At 51.0% G+C, this 24,133-nt stretch overlaps 1 protein-coding gene across 1 annotated transcript in view; it reads left to right on the forward strand.

Annotated features, from left to right (window-relative positions):
- The window catches only part of ZC3H3 (zinc finger CCCH-type containing 3), a 162,848-nt gene that overhangs the window by 64,777 nt on the left and 73,938 nt on the right, over positions 1-24,133 (forward strand). The window contains exon 5 of the mRNA XM_026069432.1: positions 6,307-6,463. Within this exon, the coding sequence (XP_025925217.1) occupies positions 6,307-6,463 (157 nt within the window). The remainder of the gene's footprint in view (positions 1-6,306; positions 6,464-24,133) is intronic.

Raw genomic sequence — 24,133 nt, forward strand, 5'->3', positions numbered from 1 at the left:
GAGCGAGAGACGCTGTTACTTCCTTTGCGGTGTTGTGTGAGCTTTGTCGCTGTCTAATGGCCTTTAAAACACACAATCCCAATGCAACCACTGTACTAATGTCCCCTATGTTCTGCTTCAGGGTGTGAGGATGTTAGCGTGCATTAGCGTGATGGGTCCTCCCTGGCGGCTGGAGAAGCTTTAACCAGGACCGGACTCTGCGGGGGGTGTGGGATGTTGCAGATGCTGAGGGCTTCTAGACAGAGGGAAGAAGTTAAACGGGGAAAAACGATTTATGCCTGCGTATCCCATTCTGTGTTACATCTCTTCTTCAAATCGTTTTGGGGATTCGGTAATCCCAACAGAAATCAGCTGAAAGAGTTTTTTGCGATGTAGCACTGGTGTGAAGGCGGGTGCGAGCTTCTGAAGGGTCCAGGGCCCTTGTCCTCCAGGGCTGAGGCCCAGAAGTATGTTCGTGCAGGACAACGCTACTTGGACTTGCCTAATGGCCGGACTGGTGTTGAGCAGAGAAATCGGGAAATTTTTTGAGAATCGCGATGCTTTTGAACTGGATCCCGAGCTACTCGGTGAATGGGGAGCTGCATCTCACCAGGGACGATTAGACTCCATCTGACATCTGGAAGAAAACCCTCCAATCAAGTGTAATTCCAGTTCCCATCCTGTAAAGATTTTACTCCGTTCCTTTTGTGGGTTGGCGCCATGCTCCGAGTCAGACTGTTGCCAAAAAAACTAAATGAAAAGCTCCTAATTGAAGCTGGTTTTGGAAGTGTTATTGCTCGGTCTGTGCCCTGCAGCTAGGAAAATGGGATTCCTCTCCACTGTCCTTAAACTTAGGAATGAATACCTTTAAGGAGTGCACCCTTTTTCAGGAGGATGGACCTCGTTACAACCAGGTTTCAGAGTTTCCAGTTTCCCTGAGACTATCTCTGGTCTTCTCAAGAGCTGATGAACTCTGGCTTGGTGAGTTTTTGAGACCTTCCTTGCCCAGCTCTCTGGGAAAATCCTCTCCCCACTGTTCCCGCGTTTCCGTGAACCAGAAGTCTTGTTCTTTTTGCTTAAAACCAGGAAGTTGGTTGCAAAACTGAAATGATATTTGGTGCGCGCCGTCCATTTTAGTACTATATGTGCATTTTTAATACATTCCCTGCTAAACTGAGTGTCTCCTTAGAGCTCATCTCCAGCCAGTGCCACCTCGCCAACGTACTGTCATGCCTGATGAGTTGCACTAGCTTCGTCCTTGCCCGCGCTCCGCTCGGCCTACGGAATTAGTGAAGCGGATTTGGTATTAATTCCCCAAACGTTTCCAGATGAAAGCGACGGCCGTGCTGGGCAACTGCGGGAAGGCACTTGAAGCCCCTCCAAACCCTTCAGCGGCAAAGCCGGTGCTTCCGTTGTCCTCGGCGAATGTTGCCGCCTTGCTTGGGGTCGCGGGTAAAAGCGCTTTTGATCCGTTGGGTTTATTTCCTCTTAAGCAGCAGTTCGCCGTCATAAACCGTCGTTTACATGCTGGCGTAAATAGCCGCCTCTCTCGGAAGAGCTCAGAACTGAATGAGTGTGAAAATTAAATTCCCCCTCTGCAAGCCACGGCTGGTCCTTTCGGAAGCAGATTCCGGGAGCAATATAATTAACCTCTTGCTGTGCCGTTCTGCGCGAACATATTGAACGTGCTCTGTGATAATCACCCCCTAATACTGGTGTCTGCTTTCACACTGAATTCCTAACAGTATTACAGTAATCCCGGAGCCTTTTGTTAACTCCGGGGACTTGGCCGAGCCGGTATCGGGAACAAAAGCCGTCCGCGCTGCGCCGCTCGGGGCTGGCGTTTTGCAGGAGTCTCCGGTGTAACGCGCGACGCCAAAACGAGTCGCAGTCGAGCCAGGGGTGTCCGAGCGGTGATGAAACTTTATTCGGATTAAACCCCCGGATCTGGCTGTGCTGTTAAGGCCGTTTGCTCCTTAATCAGTTAAGCTGGACCTGGCATCACCTGTGTTTGCTGCAACGCCCGGAGCTGCTTCTTGTCTCCCTGATGGGTTTCAGCTGTGGTTGTTGGCTGAAAGCAGAGCGCTGCTTCCATAAATTCCTGCAAAACCCATCACTCCTCAGTGCTTTCAGTTCAGACAGAGGGATTTTAAATGATAAAACAGCTTGGGAAGATGTTTGGGATTCTTTTTTTCCTTTTAAAAAAATAGCAAAATTCTTAACCTGCTTACGTGACGCAACGCTTCACAATTTACTGGATTTTTGGGGGAAAAAGAAAAAAAATACGTATGTGGCACGTCGCATCTTCTAAGCGCCTCGCAAAGTTTTGTAACAGACCCAACAGCAAAGCGGCGTTTCTGTAATGTTATTTTCTTTTGCTTTCCCTGAAAGAAATGTGGCTTAAAGCACGTCTCAGCCAAGCCACCCATTTCTCAGGTGGGAAGACTAAGATAGGAGAAGAGATGGGATTTCGAGGTTTAACTTCCAGGATTTCTAGGTTCCCCTCCTGTTCTGACGCCACAACATCCCTTCTCTTTAGAGATGAACTTTTTTTCTACAAAAAATTCGGGTCCCAAGCGTTTCACCAGCAAAGAATCGCTGGGAAAACGTTGCCTCCTCAGCTGTAGGAGAACATGTAGCACAAAGCAGAAGATGCCTAGCTGAGAGTGAGTGCTGCGAAAGGGCAATTTTGGGGGAACCAAAACCCCCCCAATCTGTCCTTGCCCTCCGCGCAGAGCTTTTGCAGCAGGCGGGGATCTGGTGCACCCTCGAAGTTGGTGGGTCCCACAAGGGCTTTACTGGTGGGGTCACTTCTGGCTGCAAGCCCCACGTCTGCCACCCATTTTTCACTCATCTGCTGAACTCCTGCGGGGTCACCACCAAGGAAGTGCAGAGATCAGGGCGGCGCTTGGGAGTTTTCCTGGTTTTAGCAACGGTTTCAAGGAGCCGCTTGGACCGCGGTTTCGTCGCCCGCGTCTTTTCGCCCGCCTCCCAGCGCCGTCCTGTCGAGCAGCGATGGCCAGCGCAGCTCTAGCGTCCAGTGCGCCAGCTTGTCCGCTGTCTTTGCAGCTCCCAGCCGTCGGCCGTTTCAACGCTCTTGCGCTATGCGTCCCGGTGGTGTCTGCGATGTCCGTGCGGCTCCCCGGGGTCCCTCTCACGCTATGAAAAAATTGGGATGGAGGATGCGTTCCCGCTGTATTGCTTGCTGCGCAAAATAGCTTCTTCCTTGGTTTGCAGCATATCTGGCAAAGCTACCTGAGATCCTCCTGAACCCCTTCTTGACTAGACGGCAAATTCCCTGGATGTCTGAAGCCTGCTGGGCCAAGCACCTTTTCCGGAGGGGCAGAGGGAAAGCACGCTGGGCTCTGCGTGCCGGTAGTGATCCTCGGTGCTCAGCGAGTCACCAGCTTGCAGTGCCGATGGGGCCTGAGGCTTCCTGGAGCGCTTGGGACGCGGCCTCCTAAAAAAGGAGAAATGGGGCTTTTGGTGGCGTTTCCCACGCCGCGGTGCCCTGCTTGTCGTTGGAGGTGTTTGCGCGCTGCCCTAATAGAAATAGAGGTTAGAGTTGGACGAGAGCTGTAGGGATAAAAGATTAGTCGTGCGTAAAAGCAGATCGTTCCCTCCGTCCCGATTTCGGCTTGGCATAGGGATGCAGCCGTGGTTTGGAGCAAAGTTTAAAACCTTTTATCCACTTTCTCGCGGGTAACGCTAATTTTCCCCTTTGTATTTAGAAAAAAAAAATGGGGAGAAGGCTATCGCTTTCCAATGTCGAAACCCCGTTTCTTTGGGGAAGATGCAGAATCGAAGTGCAAGGTGGTTCAGGACGGAGGGAGAAGGCGTGAGCTGAGCACGCGGCGTTTCCTGCGCTTGGCCGCCGAGCCGCACCGCGTGCCTGTGCGCCCTGCCGAGGCTTTTCCAGCAGCGCGGTGCCCGTCTCTGGGTCAGCGGTGAGACAGCCGAGGTTTTTTCCAGGTTTTTATCCCCGTTCGCTTGCTCCGCGGGCTCCGACGGCGCGGCGGCTCGGAGCAAAGCACCAGCTCAGCAGCACCGGTGCCCGGCGCCGGCTGATAAATGGGGCTCATATCCCGTTCAAATATGTTGCAAGCGGGTTTTTTTCTTCTTCTTTTTCTTTCTTTCTTTTTTTTTTTTCTTGCAGTTTGTCTTCCCGTGCGGCCGTAAAGTTTTTAATTAGGAAAGCTAATGAGATCGATTAGTCATTAGAAGTGACCTCTGGCTCCGCGCGCGGCGCGGGGCCGGCGTGCGCGGGGCTGATAACGGGGGACGCCGGGGTATTGTTTGCAATAAAAGCGGAAAGTGTTTGATTTGAGTGAAACGTGCCGCGGGGAATACATCATGCGGAGAGCGAAAAAAAAAAAAAAAAAGAAAAAATTGCAGCCCTGGGAGCCTGTAATGAAGGGAATTAAACCACCAGCCTATCTAAATAACATGATTATCTACACAAAACCCCTCCGCTAGCAAGTAATAATAGCAAAGCGAGCTCTTTGGAGAGGCTCGTGAATCCATGCGACGATGCAGCCCCGACAAATTTTAGCCTAATGCAAAAGTTCCCGGGCAGGGAAACAGTGTGATTAAAAAACCAAAACAACACCCTAGTTTGCTTTCTGTCCTTTTTTCCCCCCTCTTTCTTTCCTCGCTTTTAAAGCTCCGGACGTTCGCAGTGACCCGAACGGCACGTTTCTCGGGTCTTGATGTCTTTCGGGCCGCAGTCGCCGCGTCCACGGCGCTGCCTTTCTCCGTCATTTCCCCGTAGTTCTGAGCGCGGGAAACTTCGGAAGAAGCCCGCGTTTCCTCCCCGTTGCTTAACGCCCGCAGTCGCGTACTGGTTTTCTCTCTTCCTAATTGCTGTGTTTGCAAGCGTTTTTCGAATCCCGTCTCTTTGGAGAAAGGGAGGCTAAATATCTGGTAAAAAGGCTGAATATCTGGGTAGCGAAGAGCTTTTAGTGCAAAAAGAAAGAAGTTGGTTTCTCTTATCCTCCTTCCTTCATCCCAGGGAGCATTTGATTAATAAACTTTGTTTTATTTAATTCTTTTTAAGTCCGATTTGCCAAGAGCTCCTGAAGACGCTGCCGTTAACCCCCTGGCTTTTGGGTGCGTTAGACGTTTAACGGTGACTTAAAAGCGCCCTTATTTCCCGCGCACCGCAGAGCGCTGCCGGTTTCATTAATTTTCCCTGGCGGCGGCGGCAYGCCGGGCTCGAAAGCTTCATCCGAGCGGGAACCGCTGCGCTGGATTGYGGCGCGGGCCCCGCTATTTCTCCCAGGCGCCTCGCACGTTTTATCCCGGCGGCGGGAAAGCGATTGCTTGGGTTTTATTGGGTTTTATCCCTCCGGAGCCCAACGTGAGGCACCGGCTTGTTTGCAAACGGACACGAAGGAAAAGTATTCCCTGCGTTTAACTGCTAGCCGTTATCACCGCGGCGGGGAGGGGAAAGCTGCTCCATCTGTTCGCAGGGCACGAAATCGGCTCTGAAACGTGGTTGCTGGGTTTTTTTTGCATTTAGGCGCCGTGCTTATTATCGGTTTACCTGGGAAGCAAYGCCGTTCTCCCTTCTCTTGCAACGTGGGACGGGTACGACGTTTTCAGGGAAAATAATGATTCCGGTTTTCCCCTCTGAACCTTGCCATAATTTTAATTAGAGTATCTCCAAGAAAAACAGCCGGCCCTTTAAATCAGTTATAAAACCAGAAGACTTAGTCTCAGCATGTAGTGTCAGCTTTAATTATCTGGGCAGTTATAGCTGTATGTTATAAAAGTCAGGCAATTAGATGCATTCCTTAAAGCCGTGGAAAAAAATTGCTAGCTATCAAGCGGAGGAAAACCAGAGTCAAACGTATATCTGTTAATTGCATGAAGCATTCAGCAGAATAGACCGGCATGCGGATCATATTGCCAAATGTTATGAAAATGGGAATGATTAAATGCATAAATCTGGTCTGAACGGAGATGTCGGGGATCAAGGTATTGTCTGCAAACGCGCTCGGATGCCGCCAAGGGCTGCGGTCTGTCGGAAGCAGGCTGAGCCTGGAATCTGAGCCTGCAAATACTGATTTGCAGCAGCTGATGGTCTCCCCTGATGCAGCTCTGATGAAGTCAAACACCCTCAAGCCCCTCTGAGCACTTCTGGTGTTGCCATGCTTGATGCTGCGTTGCCTCCTAAGCCCTTGGGTGGGGGATCCTTTTGCTGGCTGAAGCTGGACCAGCCGAGCTACTCCCTAGGACGTAGGTCGGGTGGGTCTCTTGTCCCATCTGCAACTTCTCCTCCTCAGCTCAATTTCAGGCTCGTTTTTCCTGTCTGCTGTCTTGCAGGTGCCAATTTACACTTTGTACGGAGCCCCCCGGGCAGCAAGGTGATAAAGACCCGCTACAGGATAGTGAAGAAGAACGTGGTTTCTTCCATGGGTTCGTTATCGTCCTTCAACAGTCCTGTTCCCGCCTGGAAGACGAGGCGCCTTGCAACATCCAGGTAACTCTCCTAACGGTGCTGCCGATGCAATCGGTAGGGACCTAGGACCTGTTGGCTTTAAGGGCTGAACCACACTGCTCTGTTCTATTCCTGTTGTATATTAGTCACAGGAATTGCTTAATTTCTCTATTTGTTTAGCTGCTTCTGTGCAGAATTTATTGACTTAAAGTGTAAAATCTTGTTAGTAATCATGTTAGCCTGAGTCGAGCTGGTGGCAAACAGCTTATCACAGTCTGTTACTTCGTATTTATTCCCCATTTGAATTAATTGTTTCCATGAACCAGTTAAATAAGCTATAAGGAAGCTGAGTAAATGCATACGGCTCTTTACAGCCGACTTACGGAAACTTGCTGCCTGTTTTGGAGGTAGACGGGTCCTGTCGATGAAGCATGGGTCAAGCCTGCTACCCAGACCAGGCTTGCCCTCCTCTCCGTAACATTATCACGCACGTTGGTGCTAAGAAGGAGCTTATGAAAAGCGTGTTAGAGGCAGAGGACTGCTCAGGTGGTCAGTGCAGCCGCAGACCTGCTGCTTCATGTGTTATCTGGATGGATGGAGCATGCTCGAGAAGGGCGCCACAGCTGCGGTAGCAAGCGATGGTGGTGGACTTCTTGTACCGCCCTCTGAGTCTTCTTGAGTTGAGTGTGGAGACTTCTGTATTTCAGCTACAAGTTAATTGCAGTCACATTTGTGTCAACTGGAGACTCTGCCAGTTGGAGAGCTCACAATGTGCCTAAAATCCCTCTCTGGCTTGCTCCCCATTAGCAGTGTGGCCAGGCAGCAGGGCTAGGGGAGGCCTCTGAGGAGAGCCTGTGGTGGCCCGAGGCCCTCAGGCCCCTTGGGCCCAGCTGATATATCGGTGTCATCCCTCCTTGCAGCTGCTTGGTTTGAGACGTGTGCTGGGGACACTGCTGCTCTACCTTCAGGCACTTCAGCAAACCTCCAGGTCACTGGACTAGACCCGTAATTATCTAACGGAGCATGTAACCAAAGAACATTTCAGAGCCCAAGGCAAAATCTGGAAACTGTGCATGAACACGGGGTGTCATGATAACTGATGCTGTTAAAAATGGGGCTATCAGAACTCATGGTTTTGACTGTAACTCAGATCCTGGCTATTCCTGAGATAAGGCTGAGAGCGGGTTATTCCACATCTGCACATTGCTGGCATCCTCCTCCTCCTGAAATGCTGATTTCTCAGAGGTAGCGTGCTGGGTAAGGAGAATTTGGCTCTACTCTGGTACGGCCTTGCCTGTTTTTCTTCATTTCAGTGTAGCAGACCCGCAGAGCTGGGGGATGCTGGGGACTGTCCCCTACCATCAGCTCCTCTGGTGGAGCAGCTACAACGGTTAACATCATCAACGSTCTGCTCAGGGCGGTTTCTTCCAAGGGTTATTTCCTTTCTGTCTTTACACAGTACTCCAAGGATTGACTGTTTTTATGGCGTGTGTTGACTTTTATGGAGAGGCAAAGATTGCCATGGTTGTTTTTAAAGCCTAACTTTGCTCGTTTTTTTCCCTGCACTAAGTGAAGTTGGCTCAGAGTTTCACAAAGGTTTGTATTTGAGTGGAGGATCGTTTTTTGGAAAACTTGAGGGTGATGAGGCAAAGTACTAGGAAAACAGACTTAAAGAAAGAAAAGCAATTGTTTATTTTCAAAACAGTTGTTATTTCTTTTTAATTTAAAGCTAAGTCTGTTTTTTCTTCCCATTATGCCAAAAGATCTTGGTTTAGAAGCTCCTAGTCTGGCTTTATTATACTGGTCTCAGTTTCAAAGTGCCTGATCTCATATGGAAAATGTGGGATCCTTTTGGGAGGAATGGTTGCTCTTTGTCCAGATGTTTAGAAGCAGAAGGCTTTATGAAAATTGTGACTCACGTTCCAGGGGCTGGAGAAATGGGAATGCAAAGAAGATGGGAATGTCGTGAGCTCCAGTTTGACCCCAGCTTAGCGTCTCCCGCTTGGTAGCACAGGGAGCTCTCGGACATAAGGCTGCAGTAACTTGCCTGAGCTTCCTCCTACTCCTTCTTCACCTTCTACCTTTATCTTTGATATCTTTCCACCTTCTTTCTAGTCCTGAGATCCCTACATCTCCTCTAACTCCTCTCAAAGAGTGTCTGTTTTGCTTCCTTCGGTACGATTGCTGCTCTACCTGTAGGTGCCACCTCCGGTGTAAGGAAGAGTCCTCCATTCAAATCCTTTTGAGGTCCTCAGGGCCAACTTCCCTGCTTTTTCCTTTCCACAAACAAACCACAAATTCTTTTTCCTACTCCCTGATCTTGCATTTGTGTTGAACCGATGTAACGTATGTTTGCATCTTATCTGCCAGATAGAGTCCTGGTTTGCCCGCTGCTGTCGCGCTGTGATAGAGAGCCAAACCATCCAGTACATAATTGCTCTGTTTCTTCTTTGGCCCAAATAGAAGCTTTTTTGTTTGTTTGTTTGTTTGTATTTTAAAGTATGGCTTTTGTATCATGAATTTACAAGTATATTATGGTAAAATCTTAAATTGTATTGCTTCTCGGAGGTTCATAATTTGCTGCTGGTAATTACAGTGCCTGGTATTTTGTGTGCAAATGAAGATTTGTTTCTCACAGCTTGTAATCTCCTTGTGTTTTCTCCTGCAGCGCTGTTAAAATACTGACTCTGTCTGCTTCTGGTCACTCCCACGGCGACAGTCACTGGTGGTGGCAGATGCTTCGGGGGCCGGGGAGGAAAGTAGGAAATACCTTTATAAATGTAGCAGGGGCGCTGGCTGAACAGCAGCCAAGCAAACACTCACGGATAAATGATTTTCAGATTAGCTCCAGGGTGATATGTAAAGTTGCTCCCATAGTTAAGTCTCGATGTGCTTCAGTATGAAATTACCCTGATAATCACAGAAGGGTTGAGCATTGCAGGGACCTCTGGAGACCATCTAGTCCAACCCCTCTGCTCAAGCAGGGTCACCTAGAACACGTTGCCTAGGATTGCGTCCAGGTGGGTTTTGAACATCTCCAAGGAAGGAGACTSCACAGCCTCTCTGCGCAACCTGTTCCAGTGCTCTGTCACCCTCACAGTAAAGAAGTTTTTTTCTCACGTTCTCATGTTCACGTAACGTCTGTTTGGATGCATTGCTTCTGGTGACGGGTTAGCAGTGGGTTTGTCCACAGCCCAGCCTTGCTTCTCCTTACTCTCGGCCATCTGTCCGATGCCCAAGGCCCCATGTGTGGCCATGGCCCAGGAGCTGAGTGCAACATGTTGGGCAGATTGTCCCCAATGGATGCTCTCACCCCCGTCGGCCTCGAGCTCGTCCTTCCTGGCCTCTGGCTGGGAAGCATCTCCCTTCTCTGGTCCTGAACCAACAGTTCTGAGCAAGTCTTGCTCCTTTATTTAAAGGCCCTAAGGGGACCCTTCGTGGGAACGGTTGCTCCCATCTTTCCGTGGTTACGATGCCCGTTCTCCCTCTGTTACTGCATTCGCTGCAAATACTGCCCTTCTGTTGGGAAAGCTGCGAGAAGATTGATTTTTCTCTCTGGTTTTTGTGAGCATGAAATGCTCTGCGAGGGATCTGGACAAAACTGCTGTTTCAGTGTCTCTCCGCATTTAACGTTTCTCTCGCCGGGGCCTTGAAAGGGAAAAATGTGAGCTGCGCCAGGCTCGTCCCGCTCCATAACCGTCCCAGTTTTATTCCTGGGAGGGGAATTTGTGTCTTGTCCATACTCGTGGTTGGTGGGTGAGGTTCTGCAATCGGCTTTCCCAGCCGGTGAAGCACGACGGGAGGCGCGGGAGGGGAAGGGGCTTCGGGCCGYGATCGGGGCAGGAACCGCAGGGCCCGGCAAGCCGCCTCGCTCGGCAGCGCGGGCATTTCTCCCGAGCAGGAATCTCACCGTCCTGCCGCCAGCGGCCGAGAACACCCGCTTGTCGAGTAATTTTATCCGTATTAATCTTTGACTTCATTAAATGACGCGGTTTAGATCTTGCGGCTGTTTCAGGCAAATCTTGATAAAATGCCATCAGCAAATTAAAACAATTATATTTTCAAGAAGCAATAAATCTCGTATTCGGTCTGCCTATTACCTTCGTTGTGTGTGATCAATCATCTGGACTGTCTGGCGAAAGCACATGGCAAGTGCTTCTCCTGGGCTTTTTTATGCTTTTTTCCTTGCGCTCCGCTGTTGATCGCGTCCTCTTGGACGTGCAACACGAAATGAAGTGTTAGGCTGGGAGCCGCTTTCTGAGGAAGGGAGGGGAAGTCCAGGCGTTCGGATAGTTGGAAACTGCTCGAGATCAGGTGCTCCAGGAGGGATCTGCCCTCCCTGTCCCAGCTGCGGCGTCAAAATGGGATGGGGAGATTCCTCCTCCTCTTCTTTCTGATGGCTCGATAACATCTTTTGAGACAAGTTTGGATCTCGTTCCCTATTTGGAAAAAGAGCTTGTTTTGAACGAGGTCTAATTTGGAGCTACAAAAAGCAGCCTGGTCCTGCCGTCTTCACTTCCGATCACTGACGAGTAGCGATCACAGCTCTGCGTCCTGCTTTTTGCACGTGACTTATTGTCTTAAATTGCGGATATTTGGGAGCAAAGATTGTGCAAGGACAGAGCAATCATCCCTGCAGCGCTTCTAGCCCAGCTGGGGATGCCGGCTGCTGATGCAGCACGTATCCCGCACGTGTGGACCAGCGGAGCTGAGGGAGATGTTCTTGGGGACAGGAATGTGTCTGGCTTGACGGGTGTCTCCTGCAATCCCTGCTTAGCAGCCAACGCTGGTTTGCAGCGCTTTTGTCAAAACAGCGGGCAGTCAAAACAACCGATGTGGCCAGCAAAGTCCCCCGAAAACGTGTCCCCCGAAGCGGTAGGCTGCGATGGCGATGGACACGTCCCCGGGAAATGCAAGCGATGGGGCGAGTCGTTGCTGGTCCCGCAGGTCCCCCCTGCTAATCCCTCGGCGGTGAGGTGCTTTCCCCCCTTGCTGCTGGATCGCATTAAACTTCGCCCCGCTGCTGACTTTTCTGGAGGCGATAGATGGGAGTATATTTTAAATTAATTTTACTACACTTTTTGTAATATTTTTGTTTTAAATAGATTTATAAGCAACTTGGGGGCTATTTCTCCAAATTTATGAAGATAATTTTCACTCTCTTGATAAGGTTAAATTTACACCTGCTATTTCCATATTAATTCACATTGCTAAGTGGATCTAATTTTCTTCCGTTCTTCTATCTAGTGAGTGTGGCCTTTCCTAATGCAATTTCCCCCTCACTAAATCACTGTGATCGGGAGTCATGATCGAGTTAAATTAACTTAAATTAATTTACTTAATAAGAGCTCCAGATCATTGTGAATGAGGTTAAGATTTATTGATTCTCCCTTTCACTCCTCCCCCTTATCTCGCTCTGCTTTGCAGGAACGCAGCTCGGGAAGGCTGTGATTTGCTTGCCTTAAATTTCATTTTCTCCTATTGACATTGCGGTTGGTCATCACTTAGATTTCACGCAGGGATACCGTCTCCCCGCTCAAACCTCTCGCGGCCAGGAGAGGGCCGAAGGAGTTGACGTGAAGGAGTTGCGGTGGAGGAAGTGGCGCGCTAAGTTTCRACGGCGTTAGCAGGTACTGGAAATTTTTTGCAATCCTTCTGCTGTCGCTTTTATCRAGAAGACCCTGCGCCCAGCCTTTTTCTGCGATTCAAGTGGTGTGAGCAGATGCGGCCAGGCTGTGACCAGTTCRCCCAGTAAACAAGACAGGATGTCCGGATTTGATGTACCTTGCCGAGAGGCAGCAGAAGCTGTCTTTGGTGGTTGAGGGTGCYGTAGGCTTGTAGAAAGTCCTACGGGAGAGCTGGGGCTTCTTTTGTTAGGGATACGGTGGTCGCGTTACTGCACCCTGACGTGTCTTGGTTGGAGCTGGTAGATGAGGATGATGGTAGCAGGAGGATGCTCTCTGCYATTACACATGCTCTTCCTTGCAAAACCGGTCACTCCACTGAAGGGAGAATATCTCGCAGGTGGAGCAGGGCAAATAGGGCAAACACAAATGCCGTTGAGCGTGGGCCGCAAGGCAGGGATATGAAACACCCTTGTTCGCGTGAGTGGGATGTGACGGCTCAGCCAGAGCAGCGTGCCTGACCTGGAGCCTCCTCAAGGTGYGTGAGGACTTGCCCCAACACCAACGAAGGAATTAACAGTGCAGCCCAGGGCCTTGAGTGGGAGACGCCGGGTGCACAAAACTGCTGGTGGGGACCACAGTTGACCTTCTCGTGGAGAGACAAAGTCATTTTATAACAAGTCTTTCTGCAAGGCTGGTGCGTAGCAGCTGATCTTGCGTTTCTACGSCCTTGTGGTGGGGGAGTTGAGCACTGACCCACTTTGAGCGGTTTTCTTGTAAAATAATGACGYGAGTGTTTAAAAGAAAAGTAACCTGTCTGCAAATGGAGTCTGGCACTGATGCAGAAACTCAGATATTTCCTTCAGAAAACTTTGCAGGTCCTCTTGAGGGACAGTCCTACCCCTCCAGCGCTATGAATAAATAAAGAACAGATAATATAATATAACAGTTGTCAGAGAAAGTGCCAGCTCAGTGGAAGAGAAAAGACTCGTCAGCAGAGGATTAGTTTGYGTGTCTTAATTTTGTTTTCTTCTTCCTTTTCTTTCCATCCCTTGGCCTGGAGCAAGTCTGAGYGGACTAAGCCAGGAGCCGCGTGGGGTCGAGTCGGGTCCTCAGCATGTGTCCACATGMGTAGACACCAGTGAGTCGCTCTGCCTTGTGGTGCTAAATGGGTGATTCAGGCTGTGAAATTGGGTGATGCTCGAGCGCTGTATGGGGCGGAAGTGCCACTTCCCCCGGCGTAAAGTGAAAATCGCTTTGTGCCGTTGCTGTTTCCCCGTTGCCTTTTGATCCATTGGATGCTACTGTCCTCCTGCCACCTTCCATGTCTTATGGCTGCGCTCATCTATATATCCTCATGCCTGGGAGAAGGAGAAGCCACCATCTCTCTTCTGGTCACTGCCCTTTCTGGAGATTGAGATCCTGCGCTCCAGATCACTTGGCCACGTTGACCTCCCTGTCTTGTCCCTTCCTTTCCTTCACGGTGGGTGACTTTTGATTTGGTTTCTGATTTCTTTTGGCTCTCTTGCCTGTGGTTTTTGGATATCCATCACTAGCTGTTCAATTTGACTCGTTGTCCAGTTGATCTGATGTTGCCTGTCCAGCTTCTGCTGACCAGCAAAGGTTTCTGGTTGGGATGTGTGTAGGCCACTGGTCTTCAATGATGTCCTCACACTGTGCTGGGTCTCCTCTCTTGTGCAGCGTCATCAGCTTCTCTCCCATGTCCCATGTTCAGATGATGAGCCCTTACTGTGGAGATACATCCCCTGTGCACAGTGCCTTGCTGAAGGACTTGTGATGATGCCCATACCAGTGTTGGCTGCATGGTCTCCCCAACGCAGCGCCCGTGGTACAGCAGCACCCCCTTTATCCCGTGTAACGAGCCAGGCAGCCTCAGCAGGCTGTGCTGCTCTGGCGGCCCTGGAAGAACAGTGCTGAGCTCGTTCCAGCTAACGTCCCACACCCCCTGCCGTCCCCGCGAAGCAGGGCTGGAAGCTGATGTTTCCCAGCACTGCCCTGGGCTCCTTTGGCTTTTGGCAGAGCAGTGTTTGCCTTTCCGATTTTCCTCGCTACCTGATCCCGTTTTGCTGACATTTCTCGAGTCCTGTTACATGTGTCCTCACAGGAGGGAAAGAGTAGCTTTGCCTCCTTGAGATACCRTTACAGCACGGTCCGAAAAAGCTCTCCAGTCCCTCTTTTGGGGTGGAGGGCAGCGGTTATGTTGCACTTTGGAGCACGGGGAGCAGAACCGCGGCGTGCTGGTCTTGGGGTGCCAGCCGTGTCCTCCCACGCTGTCGGCCGTGGCATGTGCTTTAACTTTCCGCATCACTTCTAGCTAAACCCTTGGGGAAGCGAGCCTCGGGTGAGCCGAATGCTTGGGTTGCAAGGCAGAGTCACGTGTGTCGCGATGGGCGCGTGCCAGCACGGCTTTCCCATACTCGTTGCTGTCTCTAATTCTTGCAGAATGCAGAACCGCACGGTTGTCTTGCCGCGAATCCTAGTTGCAYGGCGGAAGCATTAAAACTCAATATATCCGCTTTTGGGGGCAGCGTATCCTCGTGACTTTCCACGGAAACCGTGCCTGGCCCAGGCCCCGCTGTCACCTTCTCAGCGAGCATCTTGGCTCTGGAAATGGCGCTTGCTCACCCAACTCTTGTGGCAGCTCCGAAAAGTATCGAGAAGTATTTGARTTATGCTGGTGCTTTTTGCTCAAGTAATTTGTCTGAAAACCCAACAATTGWTTAGCTTTGCTTGAGCTTACAATTACAGAGGCAGAGTGGCCCCCGCGGGCCAATTCATCAGGATCCGACCGGACACCGTTTGGGTCTTGTCTCACGCTTTGGCATTAAGATAAAGCCCTCTCCGCTGGGTTGGCGTTGGCGGCGTTGAGTTACGCTCTGATCGCCAGGATGGCTTGGAATTTACTGGCGAATTATTTCCAGCGCTTTTGGGAAGATACGGGGTGAAACATCATGGGCCGTATTCCCGGCGACTCAAATGACTGAGATAACGAGAAGAAAAAAGAAGTTTTGTCTTGGTAGGAAATGAAGATATCCTTTCCAAATTAGCTATTGACCAAGAACTGCTTGAGAGCGGGGGAAAACGGCAGCATCGGTCACTGTGTTTTCTGTGCTTTGGAGAATATTGGGTGAATTATCTCCGAATTAGCTCTACACCTACTGCTTCTTCTGAAATGGGGCTGGGGAGGGCAGCAGCCAGAAGGTAGGGAATGCRTGGGGCTGCTTGCAAACCGGGAAAGAAGAACCAGTTACTGTCCTAAAAGCCTAATTCCTTTAACAAAACCAGGAAATGGTTGGAATGGCAACTCCAAAAATTTTCAAAGAAATCTGAAAACTCCAAGGTTTCCCATGTGAGAACCACTGTGGTAGGTCACCACCACAAGGTATTTAGATTGCAGGGTTTTAGTGGGGCGAGATTGAAAGCTCTGAGGGCAGAGTATAACCTATAATTATGTTGACTTTGTACATTGGGAAGAGACGTCTCCCATGGCCGTGTCCCTCGGGACCTTCCTAGGGATTCACACCTCTTCCTTGAGAAACCTCCACAGCTGGTGGCTGTGGAAATCAGATTAGCCTTTGAGCCCTTGGTTGGATCTAATGAGAACTTTTTTTTCCCCCCCCTTAATATAGTTGTGAAAATACAGATTGAGTGACACCRTGACTGTGGTATTATGGGATGGAGACACGCTGGTTTAGGGGGGAGCGCAGGCTGCGTCCTTTCAGCTGGACTGGTGGGAAGTGGGATCCGCAGCTGACGACGGCGTTCGGGCTTTGCAGAGCTTTTCCCCCTAAAGCTTGCAAATTAATGTTCGTGGTGGGAATGTGAATGGCTGGAGCGATGCCAGGAGGAGTTTTGTCCCTGATCCTGGGCCGTAACGCGTCCGGAGAGAGGGAATCCATATTTCTCCGGGCCAGGGYGTCACGTGCCATCTGAAAAGTTGCCGAGAAAATGCAGAAAAATGTTAACGTAGGCTGCTGCCGTTGATAACCGCTGAGTGCTCTGACGGGGAAGAAGCTTTAATCAAAGTTATCGTATATTGTGAGGAGACAGGGATATATATATTTTTTCCCTTTTTTTGATCTTGGAGGCTGTCTTTTCTCCTTGATCCRTTTATTATTTTTTCCCGTGGTGTTCGATTTTTTRTTTTTATTTATTTATTTGTTTTCCCCACGACGTTGCAGCCGTGGGGAGCGTGCTTTTCACACCTGGGGACCGCGGGCGCGATGTGCAGGCCGCCGGATCGCCATTCCCGGGCCGCCGGGCCGTATCGGTTTCCAAACCGGGCTTTCGAACCTAGCCCAAGGGAGCAGCACCCGCCCCGACATCCCTAAATCGTTCCGGCAAGGTGCCGTCGGACACGGCGGCGGGGGCACCCTGGGCCACGGGAACCCGCATCGCGGTCCCACGGTYGGGACGCCGGGAGTTAATTCTCCTTTATCGAGATGCCGCGGCCTCGCTGCCGTCCTCATCCCCGGGCTCTCGGCACGTTAATCTGCGATGTGACTAATGTCCTTAAAGTTCCTGTCACTTTTTTTTCCCCTCCCCAAATGCATTTGACATGAAAGCGAGAAGTAAACAGAAAGCCTGGCTTTAAGCAGATAACTTGCAAAGCCTTTTCCATCGCATTTAAAAACGGCCGTGTCATGGATTCTGCGAATTGGCGGGCCCGATTTTGCTTTATTTTATTTTATTTTATTTTATTTTTTGTCTGGGTGGTAAATTCCCTTTTTAATAATCTCTGCGTGGTTTTGCGAGGTTTAGGGATAAGATTTTTTTTTTCCTTCTTCTTTTTTTTGAAGGGATGTTAAACCATTCTCAAGAATGACATCTCATTAAGGCGGAATTCATCTGCCGGGATTGGAGACGTTACAGGCGGGGGGAAAGCGCGGCTCCTGTTTTAAAACGTGTGTTTTTTTTTTTCTATCGGGAGCACTTTTAATCTTTTTAACGAGGATGGCAGGAGATACACAACCCCGTATTGTTTCGGAGAAGTCCTGACGTCCGCCCTAACGTAATCCGTTTTCTGTTAGTGCCTAGTTAGAGGCTTTAAAAAAACAATGTCGCCTCTTTTGGGCAAAGCTGTGGATTAATCTTTCATACRCTCGGTGCTCCCTTCCCTTGTAGAAAGCGAGATATTTTTATAATATTCAATCTTTCTTTTTTTTTTTCYCTTTCTTTCCCTCTAAACGGAGCCAACATCCAGGTGCTTGACTTGACTTTGCCGAGCGAATCGCCGAGTCTCGGTCTTTTCCACCTCTTTTTTAGGGACGGGGAGGAATTGCAACGGGAGCGATGTCCCTTTTCCTCTTCCCGGGGATCCCGATTTCCCAGGCACCTCCTTGTGCTTGATTTTTWTTTTTYCCCCCTTTTTTTTTTCTTTTTCCCTCGAGCGGTTTGGGCTGCCGCTCGGCCCCGGGGCCGCGCAGTAATCGAGCTCTACTTCGGAGGAACTAATGAAACCAAAATAAAAGCGGCACTCRGAGGTTAACTACGAGCTTTAAATGCATATGAAAATACTTAAGAATAATGGGATTTTCCTCTTGTAATTTTGGTTAATGGAGCTAGCCGATTTTTGAATTGATTCGATTAAAAATAGCGCCGCCGCTCTCCGACCTGGGGAGGCAATTACGGGTTCTTTACTCGACGGGGTACGGCGTTGCTCTGGGATCGGTCCCTCYGGCGCAGCCCTTCTCCCGAGCTTCTCCCGTCCGCAACGGAGCGGTGCGCCTGGCGTGCTAATGGAGCACGTCCTTCCTTGCAAAGCCCCAATTTTCCTAGCCCCCAAAACCTATTCCTGCTGGGAGATCCATTCTGCAGCTTCCCGAAAATAACCCTTTTTCGTAAAAGCCAAAAAATCCCGTGGGCTTAAAGCACCTCCGAATAACCGGGCTTCTTCCTYGGCCGCTTAAATGCGGTTTCAGCCTTGTAACCCAGCCAACGTCTCGGCCGCTGGATTTGGAGCGCGGCCCCCAAACGTCCGCCCCAAACGGGGCAGAAAGCTGCCTTTTGGGCTGCCRGGGACTCGTACGCTTATGTAAACAGCGAGCGGAGTTTGGAATGAAAGCAGCACCTTCTCGTTTAGCATCATTTGGGCATAGTTTTGCTTTCGTGATGCTTAAACCCAGCAAAACACAGATGTCTCCTGTAAACTAAAGACACGTGAGAGGCAGTTTCTACCACCGGGCTCTTCCCCAACTGCCTGCGCGTCCGCTGAGCGCGATCCTCCCTGTACGCTCCCGGCCGTAGGACACGTTGAGCTCGGTGCACCCTCTCGGCCGTAGATTCCCGCGGCGGGTGGAAATGAGCTGGATGGACCAAGCGGTTCATAACCTGGATGACGTGTAAACGGCAGGTCTCCCTTCTTTTTCAGTTTCTTATCTGGAAAGTGAAATTGGATGCTACGAACCCCTAGAGAAAACGTGGTACTGTACTTTGGGTATTTTACTGGTATTTGAAGTTGGGTCAAGACAGCATTTTGAAGCGAATCTCTGGAGCATCCCCTGGTTTCTGGGCTTTGCTTCACCCAGCGGTCTTGGAGGGCTCAAACTTGACCCCTCTCTTGTGAAACCAAGCCTGAAGATGTTCTCCAGCTGCTAATGGGCATTTGGTCCCCGGGACCAAATTTTAACAAGAGCTAAAACAAAGTAAGCCCTCCAAAATGTTTGTGGTGTGGATGGATGTTGGGTCCTCGGCACCAGCTTTTCTCTACGGATGTGCTCCAAAGGGTCCACGTTCCTTGCTGGGACAGATAAAGCAAACAGGCCGTCAGCCCAGGACCAGGTTTTGGATCCGTGCCTCATTCTGCTAAGGCCTTTTCGATGCAGCCTTCAGCATCTCTCCCCTCTTTTCCCATTTGCAGCTTGTCACCTTTTTTCTTTCTCCCTGTGATAAATCCTTCAGGCTGTGCCCTATGGGCCACTGCGAGGTGGGGAGGGAGCTGCAGGGGTGTTTGATGCCCGAGGAATAAAAGATTTCTTGCACCTCGCTGCTTCAGGGGCGTGTAAACGGGGTAYGTATTTTGTCAACTGAGATTTTCTGTTTTATGGAAGGGTAACCATCTGTAACACCGAACACGACATACATTTTGTAAGGATTTACTTGGGCGTGCAACTCTGCCATTGCCCGCTGTAAATTATCCTTACTGAAAATAAGAGGCAGTTTGGTTATCGAGACTTTCTGCCCTGCTTTGGGGTGAAGAAGAAAGCAGTCTTGCATCTCATAGGTATCTTAACTGTTTGGAAAGCTGGAGCATGCAGCTTTTGTAAGTGATGAAGACGAGGAGGATCCCACGAGCTGTGCAGCAGCCCGAACCTCTGCCARATATCTTCCGCTGTAAATTTTCGCCCAAGCGCGAATGCCCGGAGAGCTGAGCGGACCTGCGAGAGGGGCATTGCTGCCCCCAAACCAGGAGCACGGTGCTGCACGGGGGATGCTGTGGATCCTTTGACCCAATGGTGCTACGGAAGAGGATCAAACGGGACGATGACCAAGCTTGAAGGAGAACGGAAATCCTCTGCAGTTCAGTAAGGCTGCGAGCTGCGCTCGTGTTGGGGGGGTTCAGGGGAGCAACCAGAGGCTTAGGGCTCTTCAAAGCAAGGGTACCGTCTTGCCGGGCAATGCCGCTTGCTCTGCGTCACGTATGTGGAGGGACTCAACACCATATAGCGCCTCTCCTACSTTGTATAACAGCACAGACGTGTTCAGAAGCGATTGCGTTACTTCTTTTTAATGGGTTGCCGCTCATGGGCAAAGCCTTGCTCACGGGGTGCTCCCAACCCTTCGCATATTAAGCTAATATGTTTTACTTACCGTTTGTAACGGACAGCGCGCACATGCGCAGTTGGTTGCTAGAGGATTTGCTGATGAGTGGGAATTCGTTAGCCAGGAAGGTTTTTTTTCCCCCCTCCCTCTTTTGTAATTGCCTCTCCTTGCTTTAAGGCAGCTTTTGGAGAACAGTAGCTATCAAAGCAAAGCAGAGCGTCCTCAACAAGGGGGTTTACATGGATTAAAAGTTGAGCATTTTGAGCTAAGGATCAGCGCTTTTGAGTYGTGGCTGCCTAGTCTGGTGCAGGAACTCAGGTGGGGAAAGGGGAAAGCTTGYGCCAAGGCACCTGGAGGCATCTCCTCCTTGGGGAGCCCGTCTTCAGGGGCCGAGACCCCAATGCGCTCCTTTGGCAGGGGCAACCTGCGGTAAGGTCTGTGCCCCTCCGCGAGGCAGGGCGCCCGTATTGGATCCTGGGTGCCTGCAGCCTGGAGGCGCTCGCCGCTAGCAGCGTGGTGGGGATGGCAGTGGTGGCTCCTTTCCCTCAAGGAGGCATCTGAGATGTCCTAAAAGCGGTGGCACGTTTGCGAGTCAGTAGGTTGGGGCTTGCCCTCGCTCTTCACTTGCTTGGAGTCCGTGTTCGGGAAGGTCTTTCAATGCAGCGTGGAGGCTAAAAAAAAGCCTTAACTCCTATTTTTTATTTATTTTTTTTTAGCAGAAAGCAGAGGGAAAAAAAAAAGTAATTGATGGACGYTATAATAAATGTTATTTATGGATTGGTGTGCAGGTTCCTAGGATGGAGCGCTTCCCCCGGACAGACGCGGCGTGGGGAAAGGCAGAGGGTCACCCGCCGCACCCGGGCCACCATTTGGGCGCTGGGGGGGGATGAAACGTCTTGCTCGAAGGCAAGCGAGGAGCGAGCGTGGTGATGGCAGGAGCCGAAGCGGCTCTCCGAAGCCCTGGAAGCTCCTCGCTCAGCCCGGGGGCATCTGTTTCTTCTTGCCCAGGCGCCGCAGGATAAAACGCCTCGTGGGGCCRCGGGGGTTTCAGATACCGCTGTGCCTTTCTGTCCGTCCAAATTCCCCAGATGCCGGCTGTATCTTTTAAAAAATATAAATCTTCTCTGATAGGAGTATTCACCCTTTCTAACCCAGGCATCGATAGCAACAGAGCAAGCTTGAGGGATGAAATCTGCTTGGCGATACAGTTTGCAAAATTGCGCACGCTCTGTATTTTAAACTCGTGTTAGAGCAGTCTTKAATTTTTGGATTTTTTTTTGTTCTTTTTTAAGTATAATAACCCCTAACAGCATCGCGTTTTGAGAATATCTTTTTCTGGCGCTGGGTATTTACAGTCGCTGCTTTTTTCACCTGACAGCGACAGCTGCGCGAGGCAACGAGGTATTTAATTTCCAAATTAAATAGTGTTGGAGAGTCCTATCACTCCAGGGTAGGAGCTGAGCGGCAGCTCTGTGCTCTCCAGAAATGCCCCTAATCGCTTCTGATGAGCGAGCAGCGGCGGTTAAACGGGGCTCCCTCCCTCTGACTGCCCCGCGCTGCTGGCCTGAGGTGGCCCACTGCTGGGGGAAATCCCCGGAAAAGAGCTCCCTGCTTTCCGGGTGCAGCGAGGTTGCTTCTCTTGGCATGTCCTCCAGCTTCGTTTGCCACCGGTTCGTTCTTTCTGGGCTGAGCAAACGTGAGTCGTTCTCTTGCGGGCTGGAAGATGCCTCCATCTGTTTCTTCCTGGCGTGAGAAAAAGAGGAGCTGGGAAACTGCTGGAAAAACTGGGGGATTAGGGAATGCGGAGGGGCTCGCTGGCGAAGCCGAGCTGTGTCCTTATCCCGTTGGGACTTGGGTGGGCTGCAGGATGCAGACCCCGCTGGTTGAGCCCTCCTTTCACACCAGGGTTTTAGCTGCGGCTGTTTGGGTGCAAGGACTTGTCCAAGGGTTGTGAAGAYGGAGATGCTGGAGAGTTTGCGAGGTGATCCATGCAAAGCTCCCAGGTGGTTGGTCTGGCAACAAGCAGAAGGAATTTCAACGGAAATGGGGTGCGTTGAACTTCTGGTTTGACCGTGAAGTAGCTCGAGGYTGTGCAGGAGGTGCCAAGGGGCTCCATGTGGCCGTGCGTGGTGCTGCCCTCTAGTATTTCTTGCATCACGGGTTGAATGACGTGCGCTGTTGCGGTGCAGAGGAGAAGGCACRGGTGCCACTTGCCAGCAGGACTGGCGCCCTGAGAAACATCTCATAAGTGCCAGTTAGCTCGCGCCACCGGAGCTCTGCCTGSTGCAAGCTCCTCTTGTCTGGAGAAGGGGTAGGTCACCGTGCCTGCAAAGGTATGCATGGCGGTGGGAAGGAYGCTTGTCCTATGAAGAGCAGCCCTCCAGTTTCTACCGTGCGTGTTGGGATGAGAGACAGAGGAGATGGACCTGGCAGGCAGGTGGTGAACTCTGCGGAGCAGGAGCAGCCTTTCTCCGGTGGCTGGAAAATGCTTCAGACACCCTGGCGGTGAGGGAACGTGTGAAGGAGATGTCGCACCTTGCAGGTTGACCTCCAAGGCAGCGGACTGCACACTGCTCTCTAGATGGGTGGGTTTTGCCCTTGGACGCAGAATAGTTTTAATCAGGTTTGGGCATATGTTAGGCTTCACGTGTAGACGAATAGCCCAAGTAGTGTGTTACGTTCATTTGGTATCATACACCCAAAAAAGACATTAGCTTTGATGTGACGTGGTTGGGGAACAGGCCGGATTCCTCATCTTTTTGTTGAGGCTCGCTTGCCTCTTGATATCGTCCCTTTTAGCCCAAGGTTTCCTGAGACTCCAGTGGAAGGTGGCACCACTTGGTGCCCACCACGTGGCTGGTCTTGAGCTCTGTGGCAGAGCCCGAAGCCTCGGGTGAGCCTCCTCTCCCCGTCTTCCCGCCTGGCTGTGCGAGAACTGTGTAATCAGCTTTCTCAATCACCGTGAATTTATTTACTTCAGCTGCTTTCGGAATGATCAGAATTAACTTGTTTCGTGCTGAGTAAGTACCACCTGGAGGTATCGTAAAGATGAAGGGCTCAGTCATCTCGGGAGGTGCCTGCGCCCGCTCCTTCTGGCTGCGCTCAGCTGTGATTTTCTTTTAATCTCTCCCGAGCAGAGTACTGCGTTTTAGGCTTTCTAGCCTCAAATTCTCTGTCTGATGGAGGAAGCTCCTTCGAAGCAAGGCGGTAGAGCTTTCTGCAGGCGGCGGCGCTTCCTCCAAACCTCCTTTTTTACGAGAGGAAAGGTTTGTGGTTTTCACGTGGGATTATCATTAGTGGGAAGAACTAACGTAAGGACTTAAGAGGTGTTTTGGATATCTCCAACCGCAGCTACCAGCAACTTCTAAGTGATCATCCCTTAATTTCATAGCAGCAAAGCGTCCTGTCTGCTGCCAGGTGGCATCTCCTCGGCTGTCCCAGCATCTCCAGGCAGAGCATCTCCGGGCTTCGAGGCCAGGCTGGTCATCTGTATGGTACCCGCGTTTGCGCATGAATTGCAGACCCGCGCTTGAACTTGCCAAGCTGTCCCGTTCGGTCGGCCGACGGCCGCGCCGTTACCCCGGGACCGCCGAGGACTGCGGGAACATCTGCGGCCGGCACCGTCCCCGCTCCGCGGGCTGGCGCCGGGGCCGGCCACAGATGTTTCCCGCGGTCCCCGACGCTGCTGGGGTCCTCGTGCCGGCCGCCGGCCTCGGCTGGCAGGCGGCTCTGCAGCAGGACGCGGGCGGGTCGGGAAGGTCACAGCTGTCAAAGCTGGGAAAATGGGARAAAAAGGGCAGCGGGGTTCCCGCGCTTGGCACGAGTGCCGGAGCCACCTGTCCGAAGGCGGCAKCGGTTTTGCAGGGCGAAGTGTGTTTTGATTGCAAATCGTTTCCTGTGTTTTTAATCCTCCCGAACGAATCTGGATTTAATAGTYGTTGATGGAATTATTTTAATGGATTTGCCTCTGCGCGGCTGCGAGCAGCTCAGGACCCGCCTGCGTTTCCCCTGGAAATGGAAACAAATGCGTGAGCGGAGGCCGCCGCGGAAGACGAGGCTCCACGGAAATGCCGGGGTCTCTGCTTTTTGTCAAATTTTATRTGGAAAAACGCTTTGCGGCTTGGGAAGCCTGAACGGGGAGGGTGTTTAGGACGTCACAAGATGTAGCACAGCATCTCCGCTCATGGTGGAGAGATCTTAAACGCTACTTTAAAGCGCTTTTTAAATGAACGAGTAAGAGGGGGCAAAGGGGAAGTATTATTTTTGGGGCTGGAACGGCTTTGGAGCTTTTTTGGTGGGAGTYGCG

The sequence above is a fragment of the Apteryx rowi genome, unplaced genomic scaffold (genome assembly GCF_003343035.1).
Source record: "Apteryx rowi isolate R43461 unplaced genomic scaffold, aptRow1 scaffold_106, whole genome shotgun sequence".
Classification (NCBI taxonomy): Eukaryota; Metazoa; Chordata; class Aves; order Apterygiformes; family Apterygidae; genus Apteryx; species Apteryx rowi.